At 30.9% G+C, this 16,417-nt stretch overlaps 2 protein-coding genes across 2 annotated transcripts; one reads left to right on the top strand and one right to left on the bottom strand.

Moving 5' to 3' along the window:
• Positions 1–412: 412 nt before the first annotated feature.
• On the bottom strand, positions 413–2,919 carry LOC101259420 (adenosylhomocysteinase). Its single transcript, XM_004252937.5, has 2 exons — positions 2,027–2,919; positions 413–1,307 (listed from the first exon to the last, which is right to left on the bottom strand). Exons 1-2 carry the CDS (start codon positions 2,735–2,737, stop codon positions 561–563), a joined length of 1,458 nt encoding a protein of 485 aa, XP_004252985.1. The 5' UTR covers positions 2,738–2,919; the 3' UTR covers positions 413–560.
• Positions 2,920–5,892: 2,973 nt separating this feature from the next.
• On the top strand, positions 5,893–9,166 carry LOC101259725 (serine hydroxymethyltransferase 4). Its single transcript, XM_004252938.4, has 4 exons — positions 5,893–6,657; positions 7,881–8,271; positions 8,369–8,470; positions 8,629–9,166. Exons 1-4 carry the CDS (start codon positions 5,980–5,982, stop codon positions 8,871–8,873), a joined length of 1,416 nt encoding a protein of 471 aa, XP_004252986.1. The 5' UTR covers positions 5,893–5,979; the 3' UTR covers positions 8,874–9,166.
• The last annotated feature ends 7,251 nt before the right edge of the window (positions 9,167–16,417 follow it).

Below are 16,417 nucleotides of genomic sequence, written 5' to 3'. Positions count from 1 at the left end.
CATCTTTTATTTTAGCCAAGGGGAAAGGAAGTGGATATAAAATAAATTCCCCCTTCTGTTCCATTATCTTGTTACCCTTCGTCGAGAAGGGAGGGGAACTGGACTCTGACTCTTCTATTGCATTTACAAGAAGTCCATTCTCGTCACTTGTAATCCACATCTTAGCATAATGCTCGACTTGCTTAGCATCGAAAGCTAGCTTACTAAAGTAAAAGATTTTAGCTCCGATTTGGCAAATTTTGAAGTTGAAACTTGAAAATTTGAGGTTATACTTGGACATGCATTTTATTTGGATTTATTTTTGAAGTTTTGTGAGTGCAAGTCCCGAAAGGGCACTTGAAAATAGTTGAAGTACCTAACAGATATTTGAGGATGACCTTTCAAAATGTATAATCAAACGCTAGCGCTAAAATTTGAATGGAAATGTTACTTAAATAACCTCAAAGAAAACATAAACCAAAACCAAAGGAAAACAGGATCAAAGTGTAAAAAAAAAAAGAGAAGAAAACATCATGCTATAAGATTGTGTATCTTTTTGCAGTCTCACTTTGTCTGTCTCCTTAGTACCTGTAGTGAGCAGGCTTGTAAGGACCCTCAACTGGTACACTAATGTAATCAGCTTGATCCTTAGAGAGCTTAGTGAGCTTGACTCCGAGCTGTCCGAGATGAAGGGCAGCAACCTTCTCATCGAGGTGCTTTGGCAAGACGTACACCTTCTTCTCATACTTGCCACTTGCCTTCTCCTTCCACAACTCGAGCTGAGCAATGACTTGGTTAGTGAAAGAGCACGACATGACAAAACTAGGGTGTCCAGTAGCGCATCCCAAGTTCATGAGACGACCCTCAGCTAAGACAAGGATGCCACTCTTAGTGTCGGGAAAAACCCATCTGTCGGTTTGAGGCTTGATTGTGATTCTCTTCACTCCAGGGTAGGTCTCAAGACCAAGCATGTCGATTTCATTGTCAAAGTGACCAATATTGCAGACAATGGCATTGTTCTTCATCTTCCTCATGTGGTCAACCATGATGATATCCTTGTTACCAGTTGTAGTAACAAAGATATCAATTCCGGAAACAACATCCTCGAGAGGAAGAACCTGTAGACCTTCCATAGTAGCCTGGAGAGCACAGATTGGGTCAATCTCAGTCACAATCACACGCGCACCTGCTTGCTTCATTGCAGCAGCACAACCTTTGCCAACATCACCATAACCGGCAATAAGGGCCACCTTTCCCGCAATCATAACATCAGTAGCCCTCATGAGTCCATCGGGCAGTGAGTGGCGACATCCATACAAGTTGTCAAACTTGAGAACACACCAACACAATCAGTCAATTAACTTGATGTGATTATTCAAAACTATAACACAAGATTATTAGAATACTATGATTGGAAAAATGTTCACTTTAAGCTATAAAATAAGAGGAATATTAAATTTACCTCAAGAAAATGATATAACATTCATTTCTCCCACATATCAAATGAGTTAAAAGATACACTAACTATCAAGACTCAAATTCAACGATAACTATAGATCTAATATTTAACCTCAACAAAGAGAAGTCAACAACAACATGCTAAGTGTAATCCCACAAGTGAGGTCTGACCGTTTAGTTGCTCGGACTCTTCATTTTTGATGTCGCACTCGTGTCGGATTCTCCAAAAGTCCACTACTTTTGGCTAATCCGACACACACCCTTTGGAACTTTTGAAGAGTTCGAGCAACAAAAGGTCTGGGTGGGTAGACTCAGTGACGGAGCCAGACTTTCAACTAAGAGTCGTCAAAATATAAAACCGCATAAAGTCTAGGGTGTCGATACGTATTACATATACAGAAAAAAAATACATACTTTTACCCTAGCTACACAATGTGTATTTCCGATAAAAGGGTGTATATGGCTCCACCACACAGACTAAACGCAGATCTTACACCTACCTCGTACAAATAGAGAGGTTGCTACCAATAGACCCTCGGCATAGATAACAACAACGAAATAATGCAATAATCGGAGCACGAAAAGATACCTTGCTCTTGGTGACAGAGTCATTAACGTTAATGGCAGGGAAAAGCAAAGTTCCATTAGCCTGCATCTGATACAATCTCTTAACACCAGTAGTAGTTTCTTCAGAAACACCAACAAGTCTCTCCTTCATCTTCGTATATTTCAATGGATCGCTTTTCAATCCGTCCTTAATAATCGTAAGCACAAGCTGAAATTCAACATTATCAGTAGAATTAGGATCTGGAAATTTACCAGTTTTCGCGTATTCCTCTTCGGCTTTAACACCTTCATGAATCAACAATGTAGCATCACCACCATCATCAACAATCAGATCAGGTCCACCACCTGGACCCCAATCAAGTGCTCTCTCCGTACACCACCAATACTCCTGCAATGTTTCCCCTTTCCACGCGAAAACTGCAGCGCTGTCACGCGCTGTAGCAGCTGCCGCGTGATCTTGAGTTGAGAAAATGTTGCAGGAACACCATCGAACTTCAGCACCCAATGCGGTGAGGGTTTCGATTAAGACAGCGGTTTGGATCGTCATATGTAGACTTCCGGTGATTTTTGCACCTTTGAATGGCTGTGATGGACCAAATTCAGTACGACAAGCCATTAAACCAGGCATTTCAACTTCAGCTAGCTCGATTTCGAGGCGGCCAAAATCGGCCTGGGACATGTCCTTGACCTTGTACTCGCGGCCGGAGGTGGTTTTCTCGACGATTAACGCCATGGGTAGAGAGAGTAGAGTGAAAAAAGTGAAGAAATTGAGAGAATTTTGAAGTTTTTTTTGGGAAGAAGAGTGGCACAGAGGAATGAAATGGAGTTTTTGAGTGATTTATATAGAGATGAAGAATGGAAAATGGACGGCTAGGATTTGTTTGATCAAATCTTTAGATTGATAAATTGTGGAATTTTTGGTAAAAATGAATGGTAGAAATTATTTGAAAAAAAAATATATTTTATATTGGTAATTAGTAATTTAATAAGGTAAACCATAAATAATGGAGAAGAATTAGAGTTTTGTTGGAAAAAAAAAAAACAAACAAACCTTTTTTCATGTTCGTTCGGCATCTGATATTCATAATAAGATCTAACAAGTAATAACAATAACGACATACTCGTAGTGTAATTCTACCGGTAGAGTTTGAGAAAGGTAGAGTATAAGCATACCTTACCTTACTTTAGTAGGTAGATAAGTTGCTTCGATAAACCTTTGACTCAGGAAAAAAACATATTAAAGCAAAACGTAAAAGAAAAAAGATAGTAAAGAAATCATGGCAAAATACTATAGACAACACGATTGTTTCAAAATTGAGGGCTAACTAATTAAATTTTCATTCTTTCAAAAAATTCATCGTTAGAGATTGAGTGTTTCCTAATATAAACAGTTCCGTGCGATCATACTTAAAACTTTTAAATTCGAATGTATGAAAGAGTATTCATAACTAACAATACTTTACTATAAGATTTGTCTACTAGAGGATTATGTACTATGATGTAAAAATATATCGTAAAAGTTCATAAACTTTTAATAATATATCAATTTATATTCAGAGTATATCATCATCGAAAATTATAAAAGATTATGGATTACTTTACTCTAACTTTAAGTTTTTAGGTTATTTTTTCCACACAATTGATGATACTTTTCACCAATCCCCCTAAATTAATTTATTTTAGTCAAATTAACATAATTAGTTAGGTAAGAAGTTAGTCTATGATAAGACAATGGGAAATAGTGCATAAAGAGTTGTTTTTTATGGTTGATAACGGGCGGAGTCGTTAGGATCGAGAGGTTCATCTGAACTATTTTTTATGAAAATTTACATAATTAATGGGAAGTGTTTTATATCAGATATTTCTTCTTTTTAAGTTAAACTCGAGATACTTCACTATTATTCATCTCATCATATTTTTTTTGAATCAAATGGGAATTTTATTTGTAATGAACTAGTAGTCCTATAGAACTTCACCAACCAAGAAAGGATTTCAAAGCCAAATTATATTTTTATTATTTAACCAAACATTAGTTAGGTTAGATGAAATTGACATTGATCAACAACATTTTCTTATACATGTATAGAAAATATATAACTTAGTATGAATGTAACAAATAATATGACATCGTTTTCGATATGAAATTTTTAATCCTCAACTGAAAATTAAGATAAATATGAAATCGTCTTGGTTGTAAACTATCTTACCTTCTATATAAATATGTAGCGATAAAAATTTAAATTTAATCGAATCACTCGTACGTGACAACACAGAGAATATATACAAAAATATCTATTTTGGTTGTTGGTGGTGGTTATGCTCTAAACGTGGCCAATGTTATTATCATTCCCTAACACATACCTACTTATAAGTATTTTTTACTAATATGTCACCTAATATATTAAATTAATTTATTATAAATTTGTTCTATGTACTAAAAAAAGCCACATGCACAATGTAACGATTGATATAAATATTCAGTACTTTTAGATAGGGTGGATAAACTTTTCTTGTTGAATCACAATTAAGGAGTATATATTTTAATTAACCTCCACTTTTTATGTAAATTATGATAAAAATAGTGGAATTTTGTATAGTTTTTTTTTTAAAAAAAAATTAATATGAAAATATTTTTGCACGATTAGAAACTCTGTAATATAACCACCTTTTTCATTTATTTATTTATTTATTTATAATTCTCTATTCAACTATTAATTTTTTGTTTGCACCACTCAAACATGACACAATGTGAAATTTGATATAAACATCGTGTGTACGATAAATATTGAGTAAAGTTTTATTTAGTAGGATTTGAGAACGATAATGTAAACATATTTTATCAATATCTCCTGAAAGAAAGTAGATAGACTAAATATCAAATATGAATAATTTTTTTAAAAAAAAATTATAAATATCGAATGTGAATAAATTATTTTGCTGTATGCAAAGGCACAAAAGCCAAGTACTCAAAAAGAGACATGTTGACATCATGGACACATCATGGTTCTAACTAATTATAGTAAAGCTAATAACAACAATTTTTGGTCCAATATTTTATTGCCACTTTTTCCAAAAAGGACAAAATATACAATCTAACATTTTCCTATGTTCTCTTGAAAGGATGTCCAAAAAGCTTTTTCATTTTCGATATTAGATATTTATAATTCGAGTAAAAAATTATATAAGTTGCAATTATTTTCATATTGATATGATAGTAAATTTTTATTGAACGTTGATCAAAACTTTGTGCAGCTTAATTTTTTGGAAAATAAAACGTGACAATTAAAATTGAACAAGGGAGTATAATATATGCTTGTTGGTAACTCTCTGAAGCGTAGTTTTGATTCTTTTTTCCCATAATGATTAAATCAACAATTGATATTCGATATCTTAACAATTTTGTAACGATTTCAAAATTAAATTCTATCAAGATACACAATATTAGCCAATTACAAATTATTTCGATATTATCAATATAAGAGAGGCACGTCATCAATCCCAACTAAAATCTTCTCCATATATAATTTTTTCTTTCGATCCAAATATTAAAACTCTGCCGATATCTATTTACTCACTAGCTAAGTTAAATATCTAACTTATTAATTCTACCAATTTTAAGAAGCTATATTTAGCCTACTTTAACATAAATTCACTTAAATTTACAAATACAAACAATAAATTTCAACCACCAAAATATATATTATTTCTTAACCCTCAAATTTCACCAACTCCCCCAAAAATTAGCTTTACCAAACATCCTCAACAAACTTTTAATTATTTTTTTTCCAAAAAATAAAATAAAATAAAATCTTATCTTTTTATAATTTTTAAAAAAGGGTATTATTGTCTATTCACATTAACTCATCTCTTTAAAAACTCCCCTTCACCATTTCTTCACTTCCCCTGTTTTTCACCCTCTCACTCTCTGTTTTCCTCTGTTTTTCTCCATTTTTTCATCTTCAAAGTTCCTCAAAAATGGATCCAGTTTCTGTATGGGGCAATGAACCCCTTAACACAACGGACCCAGAAATCTTCGACCTTATAGAAAAAGAAAAACGTCGTCAATGTCGCGGTATCGAACTCATTGCATCAGAAAATTTCACTTCATTCGCTGTAATTGAAGCTCTAGGCAGTGCCTTAACCAATAAATACTCAGAGGGTATACCCGGAAACCGTTATTACGGTGGAAATGAATACATTGATCAAATCGAAAATCTCACTAGAAGTCGAGCATTACAAGCATTTCACTTAGATCCAACAAAATGGGGTGTTAATGTTCAGCCATATTCAGGTAGCCCAGCTAATTTCGCTGCGTATACAGCAGTTTTAAACCCCCACGATAGGATTATGGGTTTAGATTTGCCGTCGGGAGGGCATTTAACTCATGGGTATTATACATCTGGTGGGAAAAAAGTTTCTGCTACTTCGATTTACTTTGAGAGTTTGCCTTATAAGCTTGATTTTACAACTGGGTATATTGATTATGATAGATTGGACGAGAAAGCAATGGATTTTAGACCTAAATTGCTTATTTGTGGAGGCAGTGCTTATCCTAGAGATTGGGATTATAAGAGATTTAGAGAAGTTGCTGATAAATGTGGAGCTCTTTTGCTTTGTGATATGGCTCATATTAGTGGACTTGTTGCTGCTCAGGTATAACTTTTTCTTTTTGATGGATTTCTGTTTTAAAGATTGTAGTATTTTGCTTATGATTGTAGTGTCGGGGTCAGCTTTGGTGGCATTTCGACTAATGGGAAGAATATCATGTTCTCGACTACTTCATTGATCACTAGCCAATACGTTGAGTGCTTTAAAGATTGTATTTTTATGTCATATTTTGATTCTGAATTGGTTTAGTGGTAGATTTGGCTTTCATTTTGATTCGTATAGTCGATCCCAACTAGTTTCTGTGTTGCATTTTGTGATCTAGGTACACCCTGTTTTTGTTTCCATGCTAATTTACGATCAAAATGTTATAGTTTATTCGTCTGGTTTTGACTTGACACGTAGTTTTAAAAGTTAACGAAGTTTTTGAATCTGGTGGTCTTGAACTAAAGATATGTAGCCATTTTGATTCATAAAGTCGATCCCAGCTAGTTTTGTTTCCATGCTACTTGTTTTTAATGTTCTAGCTTGTTTAAGAAATTAATGAAACTTTTGAATCTGGTGGTCTTGAATTTCAGATATGTAGCCATTTTGATTCATATAGCCGATCCCGGCTAGCTTTGTTCCATGCTAATTTTTGTTGCATTGTGATCTAGACACACCTCCTTTTTTGTTTCCCTACTAGTTATTTTAGTGTTTCAGTTTCAGTTTGTTTGTCTGATTTTGACTTGACATGTAGTTTAAGAGTCTATTGAAGACTTTTAAATCTCGTGGTGTTAAACTAACATACATATAAGAAACTTCTTTTTGTAAGACAACAGATCGAAACATTGGGAATAGTAATTTTTCGAAATATTAGATCATGATCATATGGATTTGTTTTATCCACAGATCTGTATTTGATATCGACTTCTATTGAATGGTTGAGCAAATTTTCACAATTTGGATGTCTTGGTGATCTGGTTTTTATGCAAATTTTCACAATTTGGATGTCTTGGTGATCTGGTTTTTATGCTTTGTGATACATGAGTTAGTGTTGAAATTGGTTATTAGCTGAGTTTTTGGTTATATCAAGCTTTGCTTCGCATGATTATCATGAGGCTTAACGGTGAATTACAACGTCAGTTGTCTTCACATAAGTAGTATATACAAGAATCCGATTTCTAATCATTTTCATTTGTTATATACACCGCGTTTTGAGTTGTGAATTTGGAATATCGGGACTGTGTTTTTGTTAAGATTGTGCTGAAACTCATTGTTTGTCGATATAGGAAGCAGCAAATCCCTTTGAATATTGTGATTTGGTCACTACTACTACCCACAAGAGCTTAAGAGGTCCACGAGCAGGTATGATCTTCTACCGCAAGGGTCCTAAGCCACCTAAGAAGGGCCAACCTGAGGATGCAGTATACGACTTTGAAGACAAGATTAATTTTTCGGTTTTCCCCTCTCTCCAGGGTGGTCCTCACAACCACCAAATCGGTGCTTTAGCTGTGGCTCTGAAACAGTCCATGACTCCCGGTTTTAAGGCCTATGCTAAGCAAGTTAAGGCCAATGCTGTTGCTCTTGGCAAGTTTTTGATGAGTAAAGACTACAAGCTTGTCACTAGCGGAACTGAGAACCACCTTGTTCTTTGGGATCTTCGTCCTCTCGGTTTGACTGGTAAGAACATCCAACCATACGCAATCTTTTGGAGTCTCGAGTACTCTAAGCATTAACAGTTGATTGACACAAATGTATCTGTTTGACATTTTTGCAGGTAACAAAGTGGAGAAGCTTTGTGACCTTGCCAACATTACTGTTAACAAGAACGCTGTATTTGGTGACAGCAGTGCTTTGGCCCCTGGAGGTGTTCGTATCGGTAAGACCTCATCTTTTTTGTTGGTTGTTGCTATTAAGCAATAGATCAGTAACGCTTCACTCTCAAAATCGTCCGTGACCTCCTCCTGATCACATCACAAGTCTTATTCGCGACTATATCCATAGTAGGATAGTAACTAACACGGTTTCTTTATCTAGGTACTCCTGCCATGACATCGAGGGGCTTGCTCGAGAAGGACTTTGAACAGATTGGCGAGTTCCTTCATAGGGCTGTGACGATCACCTTGAACATCCAGAAGGAACATGGAAAGCTTTTCAAGGACTTCAACAAGGGACTTGTTAATAACAAGGAAATCGAAGAACTCAAAGCAGATGTCGAGAAATTTGCCTCCTCTTTCGACATGCCTGGATTCAAAATGTCTGAAATGAAGTACAAGGACTAAACTCACTCTTCGCGCTACGTCTACTCATGCCTTTTTTTTTTAGTTTTTGTTCATCTTGTTTGATTGTTAAAATTCATGTTCTAAGATGAAAAAGAATAAGTATTCATGCCTTGTTACTCTGTACTTTGTAATTTTAGGTTAGTGATTGAATCTTGTCTTGAAAGAAGTATGTAGTTTGCCTCTCCCTCTTTGGTTTAGAGAAAGTTGTTTTTCTCATTCTTAAGATAATTATTTTCCTGAAAAAAACATATATTTTCAAAAAGTTTAATCGAGTCGCGCTAATTCCTCCTTAACTTGATATTCCACGTCATGAGTTCGTTCATCTTTATTCTGGATGATTATTTCGATGCAAGTACAAGGGTACACGAAATAAGGTTAAATATATTACGATTAACTCTGGGATTAATATTATATTATGTATAGTTGATGTGTATTCAACCAAACTGTGTTTTCACATTCTCATCACTCAGTAATCTAGCATGCAGTTAAATAAGTTGATCCTACAAAATTGAATGTAAATTTTATCGCAATCTTAATTTTGGACTATTTTATCTTATTTCATCCAACTTAATATTATTATATTTTACCTTTGAGATGAAATAAATTAGTCCTAAAATTATATTATAGTTGATAGCAATTGAAATTTGACTTATGAAAGCCTTAGCATGTGCCGTGGACTACTACTCACTCCTTTCTCAAATAAAGTGAGTAGAATATATATATATATATATATATATATATATATATATATATATATATATGAGAATTAGCAAATATATTTAAATTAAATTAAATTAAAATGATATATAATATCAATAGTCGCGGAATCAAAATTTTAACTAAAATATTTAAAATATAAAGAAAAATAATTTACAAAGAAGTGAAACAACTACAATAGTGTATAAATATTATATGTTTAATCTTATATGTCCAGTATTATTTTCTACCAAAAGGAGTTCACATAGTGATTTTTTAAACTTGGCTTATGAATATTGATTATCAATAAATGAAGTTGAAATAAATAGTACCAAACTGAATTTAAATTATAATAAAGATTATTTACTTCGATTTTGTCTTATAAAGTCATTTATATATTTTATCTTAATAGATTCATTATCAAAGTGCATTCAAATTAATCTGATCATAACTTTTGTCATGACCTGTCATGGAAATTAAAGTAATAGAAAAATATCTTAACAAACTAATAATTGAGTCCTAAAATTTCAACAAATTGTTCCCAAAAATCAACAATATAACCATTTCATTAATCATTGTTCTTTCAATTATGTATATGTCATTGGTCTATTTTTCCCACTAGATAAACTATAATTCTTTGAAATATAATATAATACACTTTGAAACCTAAAGTTTCATTAATATCACAAAGGTCCACTCAATTTTTTTATGAAGTATCAAATTAGAAGGAAGTCAAAATTTCACATTGATAAACTAATATATCTAACAATATAATATAAAATCAAATGATTAAATAATATTTTAACAATGTGATGACATAAAAAAATATGTATTTTTATTTTTGGTTATTTAATTAAATAATTCAATTTGAGTGATATTATCGATAAAAAAATAAAATTAAAGGACCAAAAATTAATGAAATTAATGAAAGAAGTTGACATTAGGACCAAAAAAGACAAAAATAAAATTAGGAGGACTGTATCTGTCTACATTTATAAACATGTATCGTCTCTACCGACAAATTTGTGTGATAATTTTAGTTTCACTCTTTCGAATTTTTCGATGTGAACTCGACTTTAATCAAACTTTAAGAGAAACAATGGCGAACCTTGAGAAAAGAGGGACGATATATTTATTTATATATGATGGTTAAAAATATAAAAATGATTCGAGGATGTACATGGATATAGGATCATCCAAAGCGCAGTTATAGAAGAAGCAAGTAATATAAATTAATCATCAAGTTTGAAAATTACTTTAATACAATATGACTACAAATCGAGTTAGTAACGAAGTCGATCGAAAACCTTTCATTGACCTCGGGAGCTTGCTAGTTGAGGAAGCCATAATTTATCGAAGTACTAAATAATAGTATATTCTATATTTTTCATCGGTATATATGATATCGCCTAATTTAATTCATCCATTAAACTTTGAAAGGATGAAAAATATTACCTAGTAGTGCTTTTCAACTTTGATGGAGCTATAAGAACTTGTTCAATCTTCATATTTTTTCTCTCGACATCATTTATTACTAGCCGAGGTTAAAATTCAGAGTTATCATCTTGATGTTTATAAATTTAAAATTTAGTTATTTTTAGTTACTAAATTTTAAACTAAAAAAATCATAAATATGATAATAAATGTCATTAAAATTATTAAATTTTACTGAATCATACCTTATACGCACGATCACTAGGTTATATTCTTAAGTGAGAATATGTTTTAGAGTCATTAGTACCCATTTGCACATTAAAGGACAACAAGGGTGCCTTTCAATTCTCAATATAGTATGGTACATTGTTCCCCCACACACATAAAAAAAAAATCCAAAAAGAATTTGAAAAATAAATTCAAAGGATAAATCCTTTAAAAGTCAATATCAACATGCATTTTCACTACTTATTGTTGTTGAAATGAAGAAATAGAGACCATTTACTCAATTAATTTATTTTTAATTTTTTGGATCGATATTCAAAGTTTGTGTTAAAATTTCAAATTGAGATACACTGTAAGGTTCATTTGTCATTTGGAGATGATGCTTTCAATATGATTTTTTTTATTCGTATCCGAAACGTTTAATTAAGAACGAATCAGTTTTACTACTGCGCCACCACCTGATTGATATCATCTTCCTAGATAAGGGTGTCCCTTCATGGAGTACCCTTCAAAAAAAAAAGACACAAATTTAAGATCTTTCATTTCTACGTTTAAGAAAACTTTTGAGCTTATCTGTTTTTCTTTCACGTGGTATCTGAAATATCGAAATAAGGATTTTATTTACAAATTTGATAAAATTCAATAACATAAATACTTGACTCAGTAATATGTATAACAAATTCAGTAATATATGTTCTTAGCTATGGCATGTTTGATTAAAATAAAATTACAAAATAATTTATTTCAGTATTTTTTTTTTCTGAGATTATGTGAACTAAACTTTGATCTAAACAATGAGACTGTAAAATATTCTGTCGGTGACAAATGGCCATACACTTCCAAAAAAAATAAAAAAATATTAATCAACATGGACTCATTCATAAGAATAATAATAATAATAAATAGATAAATAAATAATTAAACCTAGTAGCAAGATGATAATTGAGAGGTTGTCACTAAGCATTTTTAGTCACACCAAAAAAGATGATAATTGAGAGGTTGTCACTAAGCATTTTTAGTCACACCGAAAAAGAGATTAAATGACAAAGCAAGGTCATACGCCTGCTAGACTCATCGCGGAGTATAACTTACGTTCAAATATCAAATAGGGAAATAAGACACCGCTTATAAAGAAAATGAAAAGAATTCATTATGACACTTGTCTTGAGAAGATAGATTCGACTTAGTAGTATAGTGAATAAAGCATTCCGCTTTTACAGGATTAGGAAAGGGCGGCACCCAAAAAGTATTGCGTAGCATAAATAATCTATTCTAATATAAACATTCGTAAATTTACGCGTTATTATTATTACTACACTTATTGTTAATGTTATTTATAGTATATACTTATTTTAAATTATTAATTAAACTACTAAAAAAAGAATATATGGTAATATATTCAACAAACACAATCCCATAATTTTCTCTTGCCCCTCTTCTTTAGGTCCACCATTTATTTATTTTTTTCTTATTATTTTTCTCTTTATAATCCTCTCAACTTCACATTCTCAATTCCTCAACAAACACAATATTCTCAAATAAAATCTCTTTCTACTTATTTTCCAAAAAAAAATAAATATTTGGTCATTTTTCTATGATCAATGGCATCATTTCCAATTGATACAAGCAAAGAAATGAAATTAGAGAGATATAATAGTTATATTAGAAGATTAAATAGCACAAAATTAATTGTTGCTTCTTCTAAACTTCTTTTTAGAGTTACACTTTTAGTAGCTTTAATATTAATCTTTTTTTTCATTATAAGCCAACCACAGATTTGTCAAGTGGATTAAGGAAGTTTGTCAAGTGGTATGTGAGTTATTATGGGATTCAATCAAAAGATTTAGACTCTTCTAATGACCATTCTAGTGATAATTGACGATGATATTCGAATCATCTTGTACTGATACATTTCAGTTATTGTGTCAGATATGGTATATGTTACTTATTAGGGTTCTACGTCCACCACATGTATCAGATAATTCGCCCGGTGAGATGAGGAAAATTTAATTTTTTTTCCACATGTTTATATATACCAAGAAAAATGAGAGGAGTAGGAAAAAGGGCAAGTGTAGATTATTGGTGAAGTGGGGTTTGTAATAAATGTTTTAATTAATAGTTTTTCTGTACAAATAAAAATAATTAGTGCAGATAAGCTTTTTCATTAATCAAGAATTGTAATGAGTTGAGTTATATATCAATGATAAAAATCAAGATTCTCTTTTATATTTATTGGTTCTCTTTTGTATTGTTTTTATGTTTTAAAGATTTAAAAGTGGAAAAAAGAGGCATAAATTTAAATATATTAATTTAAATAAAGTGTGTAAAATCATGTTAGAAGACAAAATAATGGTGATAATCATACATCCTAAGAATAAATAGTAAAGATAGGCCACATGATGTGTCTTTAAAATTTTCTTTTCTTTAATTTCTTGTTTTATATACCACTAATCATAAAAACATATAAAAATAACATCTAATAAGAATAAATTATTGTGACTTTTTTAGTTCAAAATAAGTGAAATTTTCAAAGTTCAAAAGTATTTTAAATCTATTTATTTATTCAAATTTATTGTTTTTTTAATGAGATTATTTTTAATTAATACATGGACATATATCCACAAATTTCCTAATAATTAAGAAATTAAACAACTATGACCTTCAAGAGCATATATACTATATTTATACATGGGCTGGTTTGGTTATTGGGCTAAGTAGGATAGTGAAGGCCCAAACAAAAAAGAAGCCTATTAAAGACCTCTAGGCCCATATCCACAAATTCTTTAGTACACCCGTTGTCACGAAGTTTTAAATTTTATAAGCGAAACGCCATGATATTGTCCTAAAATTTCTTAATGACTTTTTTTCAAATTTCAAACATACATAACCTTTAAGAAGTTTGATAACTATAATTTAAATTTGTGCCTCAGTAAAATACCTCTCCTTTATTCTGCCACACCTCACTATCAGTAACAGAGTTCAATTTTTTCACAAATGATACAAAATATGAAAAAGTAAACAAACGAAAAAAACAAAAATTCAATAACCATCATATATATGTTTAAAAAAAAGATAATGAAATTTTTCAATGATTACACTCTGTCCTAGTTAGCGATGGAGCCAAAAAATTTATTAAGAATATCCAAGAATAATGGTATGTGACAGTCAAAATAAAACAAAAAAATATTGTTCTATTGGAGGTTTCAAACCCTAAACTCCATTCGAATGAACACTCGTCACCATGATACCCAAAGCATAATTTTTATAAAAAATGTCGAACTTTCTTTAAAATATAGATTTGACATATATATCTAACGTAATTTTTCGACAATAATTATCCACTTTGACATCGTGAGATGACTATAACTACGAACCCGATCCTATCTTACTCCGCCCCTACCTATAGTGGTCTCCATACTAGAACTAGAAGGATCATTTAGTTCCTCTCCTCCACATGGAGAACTCAATTTTGTCATTTCAAAGATTGGAAGTTGACAAATGGACACGTGTACGGTTAGATATATAGTTAAAATAGCCTTGAAGTGACACGTGGAGGGACAAGACTGATGTTTTCACAATGAGGAAGGAACCAACCCACATGTAGATTAGGCAAATTGGCCTTTTCCTACAACTCTTCTTTCACGCTCCTATAAGCGCGTGAACCACACGCTCACAAACGTCGAGTGAAAAATAAAATAGTTTTTTTTTTTTTATTTTTTTTTTACGTTTGACATAATTTATCTTCAAATCAAATAATATCTTTACTCCATAAACAAGAAACAATGAATGGACATAACACGTATCATTATAGTTTATGTATGTCAGATTTTCTTTCAATCCTGAAATGAATTTTTTAACGGACTTTCTCTAAAGAATAAAAATAAATGGATCCTATTTTGAGACATCTAATCAAAACAAGAGAGTTATTATTTACCTTATTCTATTTCATATATTTTTTCAAACACATATATTATTTCCTTCTAGTAATTAGTCTAAGATGATTTGGAGGTAAATAATTAAGATTGAGTATTTTTTCTTGAATTGTTTTATTAAACATACTTGCGTATTGAAGAGGTAAATCAACTTTCTTATTTTGATAATATAAAAAAAAAGGCTCATCTAAAATATCGTATTTATTTTTTATGAAATATTTAGCTATCGATATACTATAATTTATATTACAATATCGCGTTCAATTAATCACATTTAAGAAAAATAAAATATGCACTTACTAGAAATACAAGTTTATTACACCCAATTATCCACAACTTACAATTTTGTTTTAACAAATAACCACATATTTAAAATGCCAAACTAATTAATTACTGCGTTTGTAAATATTTTTATAAATGACGATTTAATGTCTGCCTCTTTAATGCAAAATGTAAATATACGTTAAAAAAAACATATTATATATTTAAACAACATATACATTCAGATTTGTGTCACTACTCACCATTGCAAAAGGCTAAAATAACATGTTGTAATTAGTACATTTTTAAAGAGTTTTTTTTTAATAAAGTTATCTGATATTATTGATAAAAAATAATAAATATATTATAAAATTAATTAAGATGTACATAGACTAATCTCAGTATCATGATTATATAAGTAGTTTTCTATCATTATAACTTTTTGTTAATCTATGACAAAATATGTGAGGAATAATTTTTTTTAAGAGATTTTGAGAGGTGCTAGCTATATGTTATTTCCATTTTTTTTATTAGTTGTCCACTTTATTATAAAAATTCTTTCAAATTATCTGTCAATATGTAAGATTGAGTTAATTATTATTTTTTAATTTACACTTAGGGTTAATTTTTTTGAAAGTATAAATAAATTTATAAAATTTCAAAAAAAAAAAACTCTTAAAGAGTAAATTAATAAGATTATTCTTTCTTATTTATAATATCTTAAAGAACGTGTAAAAAAAAAGAAGGAACTGTTGTAAACTTAAGATTATATGTAAGTTTCATATGTATATATTACAATAGTGAATGAACAACCCTATTTATAGAGTGAGAAATCACTCCAAACGTCACCATATTAAGTATCATAATAAATAGATACATTCTTATCCAAAAAGGTTCATGTAACCTAGTAAATATGAATAGTTGTTCATGTACTAACTTTATGGACTATCTACTTATTTAATGAATTTATAACAGGGACTTTGTAATTTTTTGCAT

This window comes from Solanum lycopersicum, chromosome 12, assembly GCF_036512215.1.
Source record: "Solanum lycopersicum chromosome 12, SLM_r2.1".
Classification (NCBI taxonomy): Eukaryota; Viridiplantae; Streptophyta; class Magnoliopsida; order Solanales; family Solanaceae; genus Solanum; species Solanum lycopersicum.
This window is presented reverse-complemented; position numbering and strand designations above follow the sequence as displayed.

Coding starts and splice junctions, on each gene's coding strand:
- LOC101259420 (XM_004252937.5), bottom strand. CDS start 2,737: ATGGCGTTAATCGTCGAGAAAACCACCTCCGGCCGCGAGTACAAGGTC. Junction 1,308..2,026: donor ACTCTGTCACCAAGAGCAAG/GTATCTTTTCGT, acceptor TGTGTTCTCAAG/TTTGACAACTTGTATGGATG.
- LOC101259725 (XM_004252938.4), top strand. CDS start 5,980: ATGGATCCAGTTTCTGTATGGGGCAATGAACCCCTTAACACAACGGAC. Junction 8,272..8,368: donor TCGTCCTCTCGGTTTGACTG/GTAAGAACATCC, acceptor ACATTTTTGCAG/GTAACAAAGTGGAGAAGCTT. Junction 8,471..8,628: donor CCCTGGAGGTGTTCGTATCG/GTAAGACCTCAT, acceptor TTCTTTATCTAG/GTACTCCTGCCATGACATCG.